Below are 12,094 nucleotides of genomic sequence, written 5' to 3' on the forward strand. Positions count from 1 at the left end.
GAACCGAAATATCGATTGTCCAGCACGACAATTCGATACTTGCGTTGTCCCTTCTCTAATTGCAGCTTCGACTTTGTACAATTGTAATTTGCAAAAATTGTTTTATTCTTCTCTCACACTTGAACCACCCGCCACCCAACACGGAAGTAAGTAAGTAGGACCTTAGAGGAAGAACGTCAAAAGTTTAAGTACAACAACAATTGTCATATTTTTAAATAGAGACAGCCACATCCGGCCGGTAAAATCAGATAACGAACTCGTACGAAATGTCTGCCGATCGACTGGACGTGATTATCTTTGGAGCCAGCGGCTTCACTGGAAAATACACCGTCTTCGAAGCTGTCACCGTGCTCAATGGCCTGAAATGGGGAATAGCTGGCAGGAGCCGCGAAAAGCTAGAGTCGGTGCTCAAGCAAATGGGTGACAAGGCCAAGAAGGATCTCTCCCAGGTGCCCATCTTCATAGCTGACGTCAACGATGAGGCTTCCCTGCTGGAAATGGCCCGCAGGGCCAAGATCGTGGTAAACACCGCAGGACCTTATCGCTTCCATGGCGAGAAAGTTTTAAGTGCCTGCATAGAAGCTGGCACTCACCATGTGGACGTAAGTGGCGAGCCCCAGTACATGGAGACCATGCAGTTAAAGTACGACTCGAGGGCCAAGGAGAAAGGAGTGTACGTGGTGAGCGCCTGTGGTTTTGATTCCATTCCTGCCGACTTGGGCGTCATCTTTGCGGAGAAGAACTTTGACGGAACCGTCAACTCCGTAGAAACCTTTTTGGAAAGTGGACTCAAGGAGGGCGGCAGTGGCGGAGGCAGCGCTGGCCTGAACTACGGAACGTGGGAAAGTGCTGTGTATGGCCTGGCCCATTCGGACGAGTTGCGTGGCATTCGGCAGCAGCTATTTCCAGTGAGACTGCCCAAGTTTTTCCCCGTCCTTAAGCCCAGGCCATTGGTGTTCCGCTCCACCGAAGTGAACAAGGTGTGCCTGCCATTCCCTGGCTCCGACCGATCGGTGGTGATGAGATCGCAGCGTTTCCTATACGAGCAGGATAAAAAGAGGCCCGTCCAGATGCAGGCCTACGTGGGATTCCCCTCCTGGATAGCAGCCGGCGTTGTGATCCTCTTCGCAAGCATATTTGGACTGATGTCAAAGTTTCAAATTGGTCGTACGCTGCTGCTGAAGTACCCCGGCTTGTTTTCTGGAGGACTTGCCTCGCGCTCCGGACCCAGTGAGGACTCTATGGAGCGTACATATTTCAGGATGACGTTCAAGGCCGTTGGCTGGCCCAAAGGCGACCGTTTGGCCGAGAGTTCAGACCAATACACGGAGCCCCCAACAAAGACGCTAATGGTTAGAGTTTCGGGAATGAATCCCGGATATGGAGCCACCTGTGTGGCACTGCTCTCCACGGCCTTGACCATCTTGCGCGAGTCGGACAAAATGCCAAATAATGGCGGCGTTCTGGCCCCTGCTGCCGCCTTCTCTAAAACCAGCCTCATAAGCGAGCTGGAAAAACACGAACATGGCATGAAGTTCGAGATTCTAGCCAATAAGTGAGATTTTAACCCTATATGGAATTTACCTAAAAGGGGTTTGGTTTGTTTTGCATATGTAAGCACTAATTAAATTTGCCAGCACTGTTGATAATCACTCTAGTTGTTTGTATATAATATGTGATGGTTTCAAAGTTCCGGGGAACTGTAATTGTTAACCTTTCGACAGCTTCAAGTGGTGTTGGAACTTTGTGGCCTATTCACGAAAGTTTCAATTTTTAAGTCGGGTTATTTTTTTTGTTAATATTATGTATAATTTTTATAAATCTAACTGAAAATTCAAATAAATCTATACAAGTCCGGATTAGTTCAACCAGTTTCACAATTTCTGTTATACGATTGGGAACTTGGATAAAAGTCCGGACGCAAACCAAAATATGTTGCTTTTTCAACCAGCTTGCAAATAATATTCACCACGAGTTGAAAATTACAAAATAAATTTTTCAAAATTATTTATTTGCTATTTTATTTGCTATTATTAATTTTATGCAACTGCTGCTGTATTTTTAATAAACAATATTGAAACTAAATTATATATCGAGGTCTTCTCACATCGCTAAGCAGTGAATGGCCGCTATTGCAGTGAACAAGTTTGCAAAATTTGGCTTCTTGTGAAATTAACGCACTTTTTGGATCAAAAAAGATGACCTTTTCTTTGGATACACATTTGGATAGATTCGGAAACCACATGACGGTAGTGGTGTCCACGAATTGGACGCGGAAAACTTTTCCAAGCCCATGGAACTTTTTGAGGCACTAGAGCATATTAGCAGTGAACCAAAGTAGCTTGTTTTTGGGTGAGTTTATTGCATGTTTTTAAGGCTACCGATTTAATTAGCATATAAAACTCAACAATTGTTATGAACCGCCACTTTATACTGACATTCACGACGCTTCTTCGACAGAACCTGCAGCTTGTGCTGCCTCATTTCTATCCCTGTCCCATTAACACCGGTGCTCGATACCTTGGATACGCTTTTCAATGGATACGGAAACCACATGGCGGTAGGAAAACTGTCCAGTGCCAACGGACACAAGATACACAAGATGTACAGGAGATTGTACATAGTTTTTGAACCAGGATAAGATGCCGGAAGAATCTAGCATATGGAGCACGTGCTGAGCTGTGTTTGGGGTAAGTTTATTGCATATTTTTAAGGCTACCATGCCCCGATTTAAGTAGCAAGTAAATCTCAGCAAATGTTGTGAGCCACCACTCTGTTTTGTTGTCATTGCTTGCTTTCTCGATAGAAGCTGCAGCTTCTGCTGCCTCGTTTGTCTGTCTCCCTGTACTAATAGCACTTCGGATTTTCCCTTCCGCCGCCTCCTGGGGACGACATTGCTTGGCGCACATGTGATTTGCAATTAAATGTTCATTAAATGCGACATCAACGGCGGGCCAGAGATTGTTTCCCAGCAATTAATGTTGGCCTGGCCGAAGGATCGCGCCACTGATGATGACATCCAGCGGTGCCTCAGTTTCTGCTTTATACTCCTTCGCTTAGGGATTGTTTCGTGGTCTCGCGAGAGTCGGTCGGGAGAAGCCAGGAATGTGCTGTGTAATTTACGGCCCCCGAATGGCGGTGGTCTCCGTTTATTTACGATCCTCAAATTGTGACATTTATTAGTTGGCCCTTTGTTGGCTCCTCGTTCTCGTAAAGAGTCTGGAACTGTAGCATCTTACGGCCACCTTTGATCGGCCTCTCTTTATGGTTATTTAATAAATATTCTCTCTATTCTCCTCTTTCTCCTGCTAATGTGTGCACAAGTGTTTATTTGTTACCTAACACCCCGCTGACCACTGTCCCTGGCCCTCCCTCGGGGCCCCTATCCGCGCTGACCACCATCGTTGACACACGCTGGAGCTGATCTGGTCTAAGCTGAAAAACTCTTTAAACGGCGTGTTCTGTTCTGTTCCGCTCAGGCATACATACAGGTATCGGAGGCATCGAGTTACCTTGTCATCTCAGGGAAAACCTCCCCATCTCCCTATCTCCCAGTCTCCTCTGTCATTCGATCGCTTTGAACGCGCCATAACTGATGAGGCAACAAAACAATCCGTTATGCCCCGCTCTGGGGATAGCTGAAGTTTGCACATTTCGCCGGTCTGTCTGTGAGCTCTGCGGAGTGGCTTCTATGTCGATGAACCCCTTTTTTTTGTAGAGATTTAATTTCTGAGAAATGTATAGCCAAGTTCGGTCGAAGGAAGGAAGTGAAAACAAACTCTTAGCTTTAAGGGACAAGGTTTTCAATCATATTTCTTGTTGGAGTCGAAGAGGTTTTATTGTTTTGCTCAGAGCACATGGTTCGGTTCTAATTGCTCTTGATATAAGAGTAGTTTTCCTCATCTATTTAGCTGCATTCTCTTTTTATTTACCTTTACCCTTTCAGGGTATTATAATTTCAGTCAGAAGTTTGCAACGCATTGAAGGAGACCTTTCCGACCCTATAAAGTATATATATTCTCGATCAGCATCAATAGCCGAGTCGATCTAGCCATGTCCGTCTGTCCGTCTGTCCGTTTCTACGCAAACTAGTCCCTCAGTTTTAAAGCTATCTGAATGAAACTTTGCATATAGTCTTCTATATACTCTCACTGCTATATATGTCGGAATGGGCCGGATCGGAAGACTATATCATATAGGTGACATACAAATGTTTGATATATTTGTAGAAAAAAATTATAACTTGGCTGTTTTTCAATATTATTCCATCATTTTTGAGATATAGCCATTTTATATTATTCCAGAATTTTGGTAAAAATTTTATGAAAATCGGACCACTATATCTTATAGCTGCCATAGGAACGATCGGGAAATTAATCGAACAAAATTATACCTTCGTTGTTTTTCATCGTATCTTAATCTAATTTGAGAAGGAAAAAGTTATTAAAGTAAAATAGGGAAAAGAATGTCTTGTATGATTCCATAAAAGCTCAGAAGCAGATTACTTTTACTCTTCATGGAAAATTTAACCTTTAAACTGGGTGCTTGTATTTAATAAACTAAACGGGGGAAGAGGCAACAAAGCAATTGCCATACGGTTGCGCATGCGTCCGTGTGATCGAAATCGAGCGGCGGGAATTTTAAAAGGGATGTGCAGCTTCGGTTTGCCAGTGTTTCATTATCGCCCCATTCTATGCGGCAATGTCAGGCCAAGTCCAAGTCCTAGTATCCTTATACCCTTGCAGGTTATTTTATTTCCAGTCCGAAACTCATTACGCATTGAAGGAGTCATTTCCGACCCCATTAACCATATATATTCTTGATCAGCATTAGCAGGCACATCTTTCTGGCTAAGTCCGGAAGAAAAAAATTTTTAATCAATTTTTTCAAAATTTTAAAAGGGGTTACATCATTAAAATTCTCAAAATTTGATAAAATTTTCAATTTCTAACTAAGTATGTAGATTTGTAAACCTTATAAAAACTAACATAACGCCGCTTTCCGAATGCAAATTAAGGCATTTTTGACAGAGTTATGCCTTCTTTAGTTTTTAATTTTCTGTTTTTCTCATTTCAATTACAGACTTTCCATCGTCATTGCCATCGCCATCGCTCCTAGTCATCAGGACCACCCACCCCGGACAAGAACCAAGGGAAAGGACCAACGACACACACAAAAGGATGGTGGATAAGGAATGGGAATGGAGGAACAGGGATCAGGAATCAGGGATAAAGAGAGAGCACCGCCAGTCAGGTCTGCCGGCTACTTTTACAACAACAGCAACGAAAATATTTTAATTTTAAAATACTTTATTTTATTCTTTGTTAATGAACCTAACTAAAAACAATGAAATACATTATTTAATATTATTTTGTTTTATTTTATTTTGCCGCTTTAAAAGGCGTTTTCCTAATTATTCTTTTATTTTCCTGCCAAATTTGAATGTGAATTTAACTGCCAAATTTGAATTTGAATTTAACGACGATCAGTTTCAGTGTGACCAGGTGCAGTTGTAAAATAACACCTAAATTTGGATTCAAAAGGTTTGAGTCTCCGCGTACTTGCGCCGGCTCCTAAATGGTTTGAAACTTGGACTTTTTATAACAGTTTATACCAGTTTTCAGATGCTTGCTGCTGATTTCTGTTCGCCTGTTACCCCAATTTGGGAAACGGGCAATTTGCATGGAAATGTTCGGAAATTTGGATGGGCTGCTGTAGGGATGTTGTTGTTAAAAGGTTGTTGTTGCCATAAGCTGTTGTTGTCGGCAACAAATAGGTATAAATGCATAAAATGAAATATAAGAGTTTATACCAATTATTATTTTTGCCCAAATGTTTTTATAACAGTTTATACCAGTTTTCAGTTGCTTGCTGCTGGTTTCTGTTCGCCTGTTACCTCAGTTTGGAAAGCGGCCAATTTGAATGAAAAGTTTTGCTCACTTCCATCAGTGATGCTCACTTCCATCAGTGATGCTCACTTCCAGCAGTGATGCTCACTTCCATCAGTGATGCTCACTTCCATCAGTGATGCTCACTTCCATCAGTGATGCTCACTTCCATCAGTGATGCTCACTTCCATCAGTGATGCTCACTTCCATCAGTGATGCTCACTTCCATCAGTGATGCTCACATCCATCAGTGATGCTCACTTCCATCAGTGATGCTCACTTCCATCAGTGATGCTCACTTCCATCAGTGATGCTCACTTCCATCAGTGATGCTCACTTCCATCAGTGATGCTCACTTCCATCAGTGATGCTCACTTCCATCAGTGATGCTCACTTCCATCAGTGATGATCACTTCCATCAGTGATGATCACTTCCATCAGTGATGCTCACTTTCATCAGTGATGCTCACTTCCATCAGTGATGCTCACTTACATCAGTGATGCTCACTTCCATCAGTGATGATTGTCCCAATAAAGAAATATAGCTAGATGAGCATCACTGCCATTAAGCCTGATATATTGCCTCCCAATACGGCAAAAATTGCTACATGAGCATCACTGATGCAAAGTCTGATTTTATAGCCTCCCAATATTGCAATATAGCCAGATGAGCATCACTGCCATTAAGGAAGACTTTATTGCCCCCAATATTGAAATATAGCCTGATGAGCATCACTGATGGAAGTGAGCATCACTGATGGAAGTGAGCAAAACTTTTCATTCAAATTGGCCGCTTTCCAAACTGGGGTAACAGGCGAACAGAAATCAGCAGCAAGCATCTGAAAACTGGTATAAACTGTTATAAAAAGTCCAAGTTTCAAACCATTTAGGAGCAGGCGCAAGTAAGCGGAGACTCAAACCTTTTTAATCCAAATTTAGGTGTTATTTTACAACTGCACCTGGTCACACTGAAAATGATCGTCGTTAAATTCAAATTCAAATTTGGCAGTTAAATTCACATTCAAATTTGGCAGGAAAATAAAAGAATAATTAGGAAAACGCATTTTAAAGCGGCAAAATAAAATAAAACAAAATAATATTAAATAATGTATTTCATTGTTTTTATTTAGGTTCATTAACAAAGAATAAAATAAAGTATTTTAAAATTAAAATATTTTCGTTGCTGTTGTTGTAAAAGTAGCCGGCAGACCTGACTGGCGGTGCTCTCTCTTTATCCCTGATTCCTGATCCCTGTACCTCCATTCCCATCCCTTATCCACCATCCTTTTGTGTGTGTCGTTGGTCCTTTCCCTTGGTTCTTGTCCGGGGTGGGTGGTCCTGATGACTAGGAGCGATGGCGATGGCAATGACGATGGAAAGTCTGTAATTGAAATGAGAAAAACAGAAAATTAAAAACTAAAAAAGGCATAACTCTGTCAAAAATGCCTTAATTTGCATTCGGAAAGCGGCGTTATGTTAGTTTTTATAAGGTTTACAAATCTACATACTTAGGTAGAAATTGAAAATTTTATCAAATTTTGAGAATTTTAATGATGTAACCCCTTTTAAAATTTTGAAAAAATTGATTAAAAATTTTTTTCTTCCGGACTTAGCCAGAAAGATGTGCCTGCTAATGCTGATCAAGAATATATATGGTTTATGGGGTCGAAAATGACTTCGGACTGGAAATAAAATAACCTGCAAGGGTATAAAAATTATAACTTCGTTTTTTTTCAACGTATGTTTATCTACTCTCAGATATGAGCTTTTTTTTATTATTCTAGAATTTTGGTATAAATTTTATAAAAATCGGACAACTATATCATATAGCTGCCATAGAAGCGATCGGTAAATGTATAAAATAGAATGTAAAACTGAAACTGTCAAACTGTAAAAATAATAAGTATAGGTAAAATGTAATGAAACTTTGTATAGTGAGTGTACTCAGCATTTAAAACTATAATATAAACATTAAAACCAATCTGCAAGGGTATACAAACTTCGGCGTGCCGAAGTTAACTTCCTTTCTTGTTTTTAACTATTTCTTGTATTGGGCAACAACAATAACCTTTACCTAACTGTTCCAAATACAATTTGTTGTGGAATGTATATGGTTGGAGATCAGTCGACCTTTTGGTCCCTGAATTTTGTTAAAATTAATAAAAAATTCCTTTTAATAAATTTAAATTAAAACTCCCAAATTTATATTCATCATCTATTTGCTTTTCGCACAACAAAACCTCAACTTAAAACCTAGAAAACAGCTTTCTTATCGGGATAACCGAAGAAACCGACGCTCTTGAGCTCCATGGCCAGCTCGTGGTCGCTGCCAATGGCCTTATAGAGGGCCTTCTCCAACTCGTCATACTGAAAGTGGGGTGGAAAGGGCATGTCGTTGATGGCACTGAAGAGGGTGTTCCCGCGCTCGTTGCCAATGACCAGGGTACGACCGCAGTGGGAAAATCTGAAGAGAAGAGAGAGCATTAGGCATAGGAAGAATCCAAGTCCGGGTGGCCCACTTACTGCGCCACCGTGTTGAAGGAGGAGTCCATCTTGTGCTTGGACATGGGGCGCAGCAGGTTGCGCCGGAAGTCCCACATGCTGGCCGTCTCGCGGTTCACCGCCACAATGATGGTGGAGTGTGTGGGGCTCCACCTGGCCCAATGCACCGGCGTCATGTCGTCCTGTAGCTCCAGCAGTGGCCGTGTAATTCCATCAATCCAGACGCGCACACACCTAAGGGGAGGAGGTATTCCCTTGCCTATTGGGAAACTTGGATCTGATAGATACACGATACCCACCAGTCGTTGCCGCAGGTGAGGAATAGCTTGGGCGACCACGGCGAGAACTCCATCACTGTGACACCGCCGTCATGGCAGCGCAGGACCTCGAGGTACTGGTGCTGGTAGTTGATCGAACACTTGTGGATGCAGCCCTCGTCCGTGAGCACATAGTAGATATCCTTGTGCAGCGGATGTGTGGTGATGCTCAGGCCCTGTGGATGTCGATTCGACTCGCAGCGTATCCGTGAGTGGGGATGGACAAAGATGCCTTCGGGATGGCCTTCGACGCGCTCCAGGACCATCTGGGTGAAGCCCAGCAGGAAGGGGCTCTTAATAATGCGGAAACGGGTCACCGATCCGTCCTGCGATAGGCTGAGAAAGGGATCAATCTCCCCATTCTCGTCATTGTCATTGTCATCCACCTGCTTGAGCCAACGAATGGCCACCACCGGAGTGCTGCCGGGCGAGGTAGCGCGCTGAGAGACAGCCACGGGCGTGTCCTGCAGGCTGCTTATGTCCCGCACCTCGACGCTGCCGTCGTACAGACCGATGGCCAGCAGGCTGGGCAGGAAGGGCGAGAAGCTGATGGCCGTCACGGGGACATTGTAGTAGTAGGCTCGCTCCGGTTCGCTCGGGTTCTTGATGCTCCAAACGAAGACGCTGCCCGAGGCGGGCACGTACTGCGAGGAGAAGGAGTACAGGCCGTAAGCCACGGCCAGAATATCGCCGTTGCTGCGACAAAAGTCAATGTCGCTGACGGCCTTGCGCTCGCCCTTACTGGGCTCCGGCACCAGTCGGAAGAGCAGGCTCATCGAGTAGTTATACTCGGCCTCCGTATTGGTGCGGTCCACTTGGTCGAAGTTGCGGAAGCGTCGCATCCCCTCCTCGTACATATTGCTCGACAGCGTTCGACCCACGTACATGATGGCGTTGCGAAACTCAGGGCTCTTCAGCAGTCGCTCTGTCTGGGCCGTGATCTTGTCCTTTTCGGCCATGACCTCCTCCTCCTCGAATTCCTCCTCCATGACCAGGTCGTCTGGCACCGTCGGTGTCGATGGCATATCCTTCAGCGAGGCCATATGCGAGACATTCACATCCCTGGAGATGTTGTTCAGCGTGTCGTACATCTCGAAGTTGGACACGTAAGAGCTGACGGTGGCGCTGGTCAGCAATATGGTGTTCACCGCCCGCGACACAAACAGAACCGTGTCCGTCTGGGCATCGTTGTCGGAGCGACGCCGGACCTTGCCCTTGCCGATCGTGAGATAATCATAGGCTCGGTTGTCCCGCTCCGTCTCCTCGCCCTCGGGCGTGCCCTTGGCCGCCGTCGTCTGTGACTGACTGTGCAGCTCAAAGAACACGGACTTGCGTAGAGTGACCTTCACGAAGGACTTCTTGTAGGGCTTCGGTTCGTACGGGTTGCTGGCGTTTTCCAACACGTGGTAGGGGTCAAAGTTGATCGTCTCGAATATGATCTTGGGGAAATAATGGCATAAGTGGGAAATGGATGGAAGATGAGATATCCTAGTAGGCTCACCCCGTTCATAATGTCATCGATGGATTGTTTGTTGCCACCGATTCCTGCCCTCATACTGGACCGCGTGCGGGATCTTATGGTGCTCCTAGACAGCATTGTTGTGAAATTGGTTATTTGGTGGAGGACGTTCAGATTGAACTTCATGAACTGCTCGACTATTGCATCGTTCGTTATCGGCTTGGGCGTCATGTCCACCTTCTCGCCGTTCACCTCCTCCATCACCTGTGGCAGCAGATTATCACAGTCATTACCTCTGAGCCGACTCTAAGTGCTCACCTTGATCTGTGCTCGGTACTCCACATCGTTGAGCGTCTCCACATGGTAGTAGTGGACGGCGTCCTTCTTCTTCGAAGCTCTCCCGAGATCGGAAAAAAGCTGGTTGACCTGCACCGACTTCTTTTTGTCGGCATCTAAGTTGCTCCGTCGGGAGTCTTCATTCGCCTTGAAGAAAGAGGCAGTATTTCGGACACGGGTTATGGACATGTTAATTGCGATTTTGAAAAGTTTTCAAAGGGCTTTGGTGGTACAAGAGGAAAGTTATAAGAGTCTTTAATGTTTTTTTTGAGATGTTTGAATTTCCATCTAAAAAAGCGATAATTTCATTGGTGGCTGAGTTTCTTACTAAAAGTTTATAGAAGTGTTTCAGGATGTTATGTTGTTCAAATAGCGAATAATACATCTGTTTTGATAAATAGAAAGTGTTATTTCAAGACAATATAAGAATCTTAAAGCATATTCGAATGAATTCTTATTATTTAATTTTAATAATAAAGTTGTTGAATAATTATTAGTTTACAATTTCAGTCAGAAGCTAGTAATGGTGTGGAGGAATCATTTCCGACCCCATAAATCATATATATTATTGATCAGCATTAACAGGCGAGTTGATTTAGCCAATAAAAATAAAAATAAAATTTTTTTAAATTTTTTTCAAAATTTGATAAGGGGTTACATCGTTAAAATTTCAAAAAATTTGAATGTTTTTTAATATTTAATTCAGTATGCAGATTGTTAACCTAATAAAAACTAACTCAGAAATGCTTTCCGATTTGAGATTAATGCATTTTTGGCTTAGTTATGATAGATTATGGTCCCCTGATACTACTATATATGTATATATGTATATACTGCTCCAACTCTATGGGTATACAAACTACGACTTCCCGAAGTTAGCTTCCTTTCTAGTATTATTTAAATTAAAAGAAATAGTTGCACATTTAAGTAACTTTTGCTAATAATATTTTTTAATTGAAATGCTGCAAATGAAACAACTAATTGGGGAAACATATTCGCCGCCATTCCATTAATAATTTTTAATTAAACCCGAGCAGCTCTTCCGCCATTCCGTATGCTCCTCCTTATCAGGAGCAGCACGTGCCCCTGGCCCTGACGGTAGCTCCTGCTACGTCTCTCCACTGCTTGGTTCATTCTCTCTCTCTCTCCATGCTGCGCCTGCTCTCGCCAGATAAAAGCCAGATAAAGTTAACACTTGGGCGAGGAGGAGGATGCGAAGGAGCAAACCACCCCCTGAAGGACGGCGCCCGGCCGCAGGTTGTTGTTGCAAGTGCGAATCAGTTACAGTTGAACCCGTCAGCCGCCCAGTCGCCACCAAAGCTCGTTCTTTCGCGTCCGTTCACTCTCCCTGCTTGAATGTTGTTTTGGTTTAGTTGAGATTCGTGTTTTTCTGCCCGTTCTCACATGAGATAAATTGCAACATCAGCATCAATAGGAGCAGCAGCGGGCCTAATTATGGAGCCATCAATGGAGTGCCAAACAAGTGAAAACCGAGTACCAGAAAACTCAATTAGGAGCACTGCAAGCAGAGCCCAGACACAGACACAGATACCGCCGGCAGCATCTGGCAAGGCGCTGCCCAAACCGCAAAT

The 12,094-nt window shown here is 43.6% G+C and overlaps 2 protein-coding genes across 3 annotated transcripts; one reads left to right on the forward strand and one right to left on the reverse strand.

Annotated features, from left to right (window-relative positions):
- The first annotated feature begins 25 nt into the window (after positions 1-25).
- Positions 26-1,657, forward strand: LOC108079129 (saccharopine dehydrogenase-like oxidoreductase). Of its 2 annotated transcripts, none has more exons than XM_070285730.1 (2): positions 26-150; positions 220-1,657. In XM_070285730.1, the coding sequence occupies exon 2, from the start codon at positions 267-269 to the stop codon at positions 1,557-1,559; it is 1,293 nt and encodes a 430-aa protein (XP_070141831.1). In that variant the 5' UTR covers positions 26-150; positions 220-266; the 3' UTR covers positions 1,560-1,657. The 2 variants fall into 2 exon arrangements, with proteins under 2 accessions (XP_070141831.1, XP_017028866.1); XM_017173377.2 differs by having other exon boundaries at positions 55-146.
- A 6,432-nt stretch (positions 1,658-8,089) lies between these two features.
- Dic61B (Dynein intermediate chain at 61B) lies at positions 8,090-10,837 on the reverse strand. The gene is made up of 5 exons (XM_017173209.3): positions 10,485-10,837; positions 10,209-10,430; positions 8,690-10,146; positions 8,412-8,624; positions 8,090-8,352 (listed from the first exon to the last, which is right to left on the reverse strand). Exons 1-5 carry the CDS (start codon positions 10,689-10,691, stop codon positions 8,142-8,144), a joined length of 2,310 nt encoding a protein of 769 aa, XP_017028698.1. The 5' UTR covers positions 10,692-10,837; the 3' UTR covers positions 8,090-8,141.
- Positions 10,838-12,094: the final 1,257 nt, after the last annotated feature.

This window comes from Drosophila kikkawai, chromosome 3L, assembly GCF_030179895.1.
Source record: "Drosophila kikkawai strain 14028-0561.14 chromosome 3L, DkikHiC1v2, whole genome shotgun sequence".
Taxonomy (NCBI): domain Eukaryota; kingdom Metazoa; phylum Arthropoda; class Insecta; order Diptera; family Drosophilidae; genus Drosophila; species Drosophila kikkawai.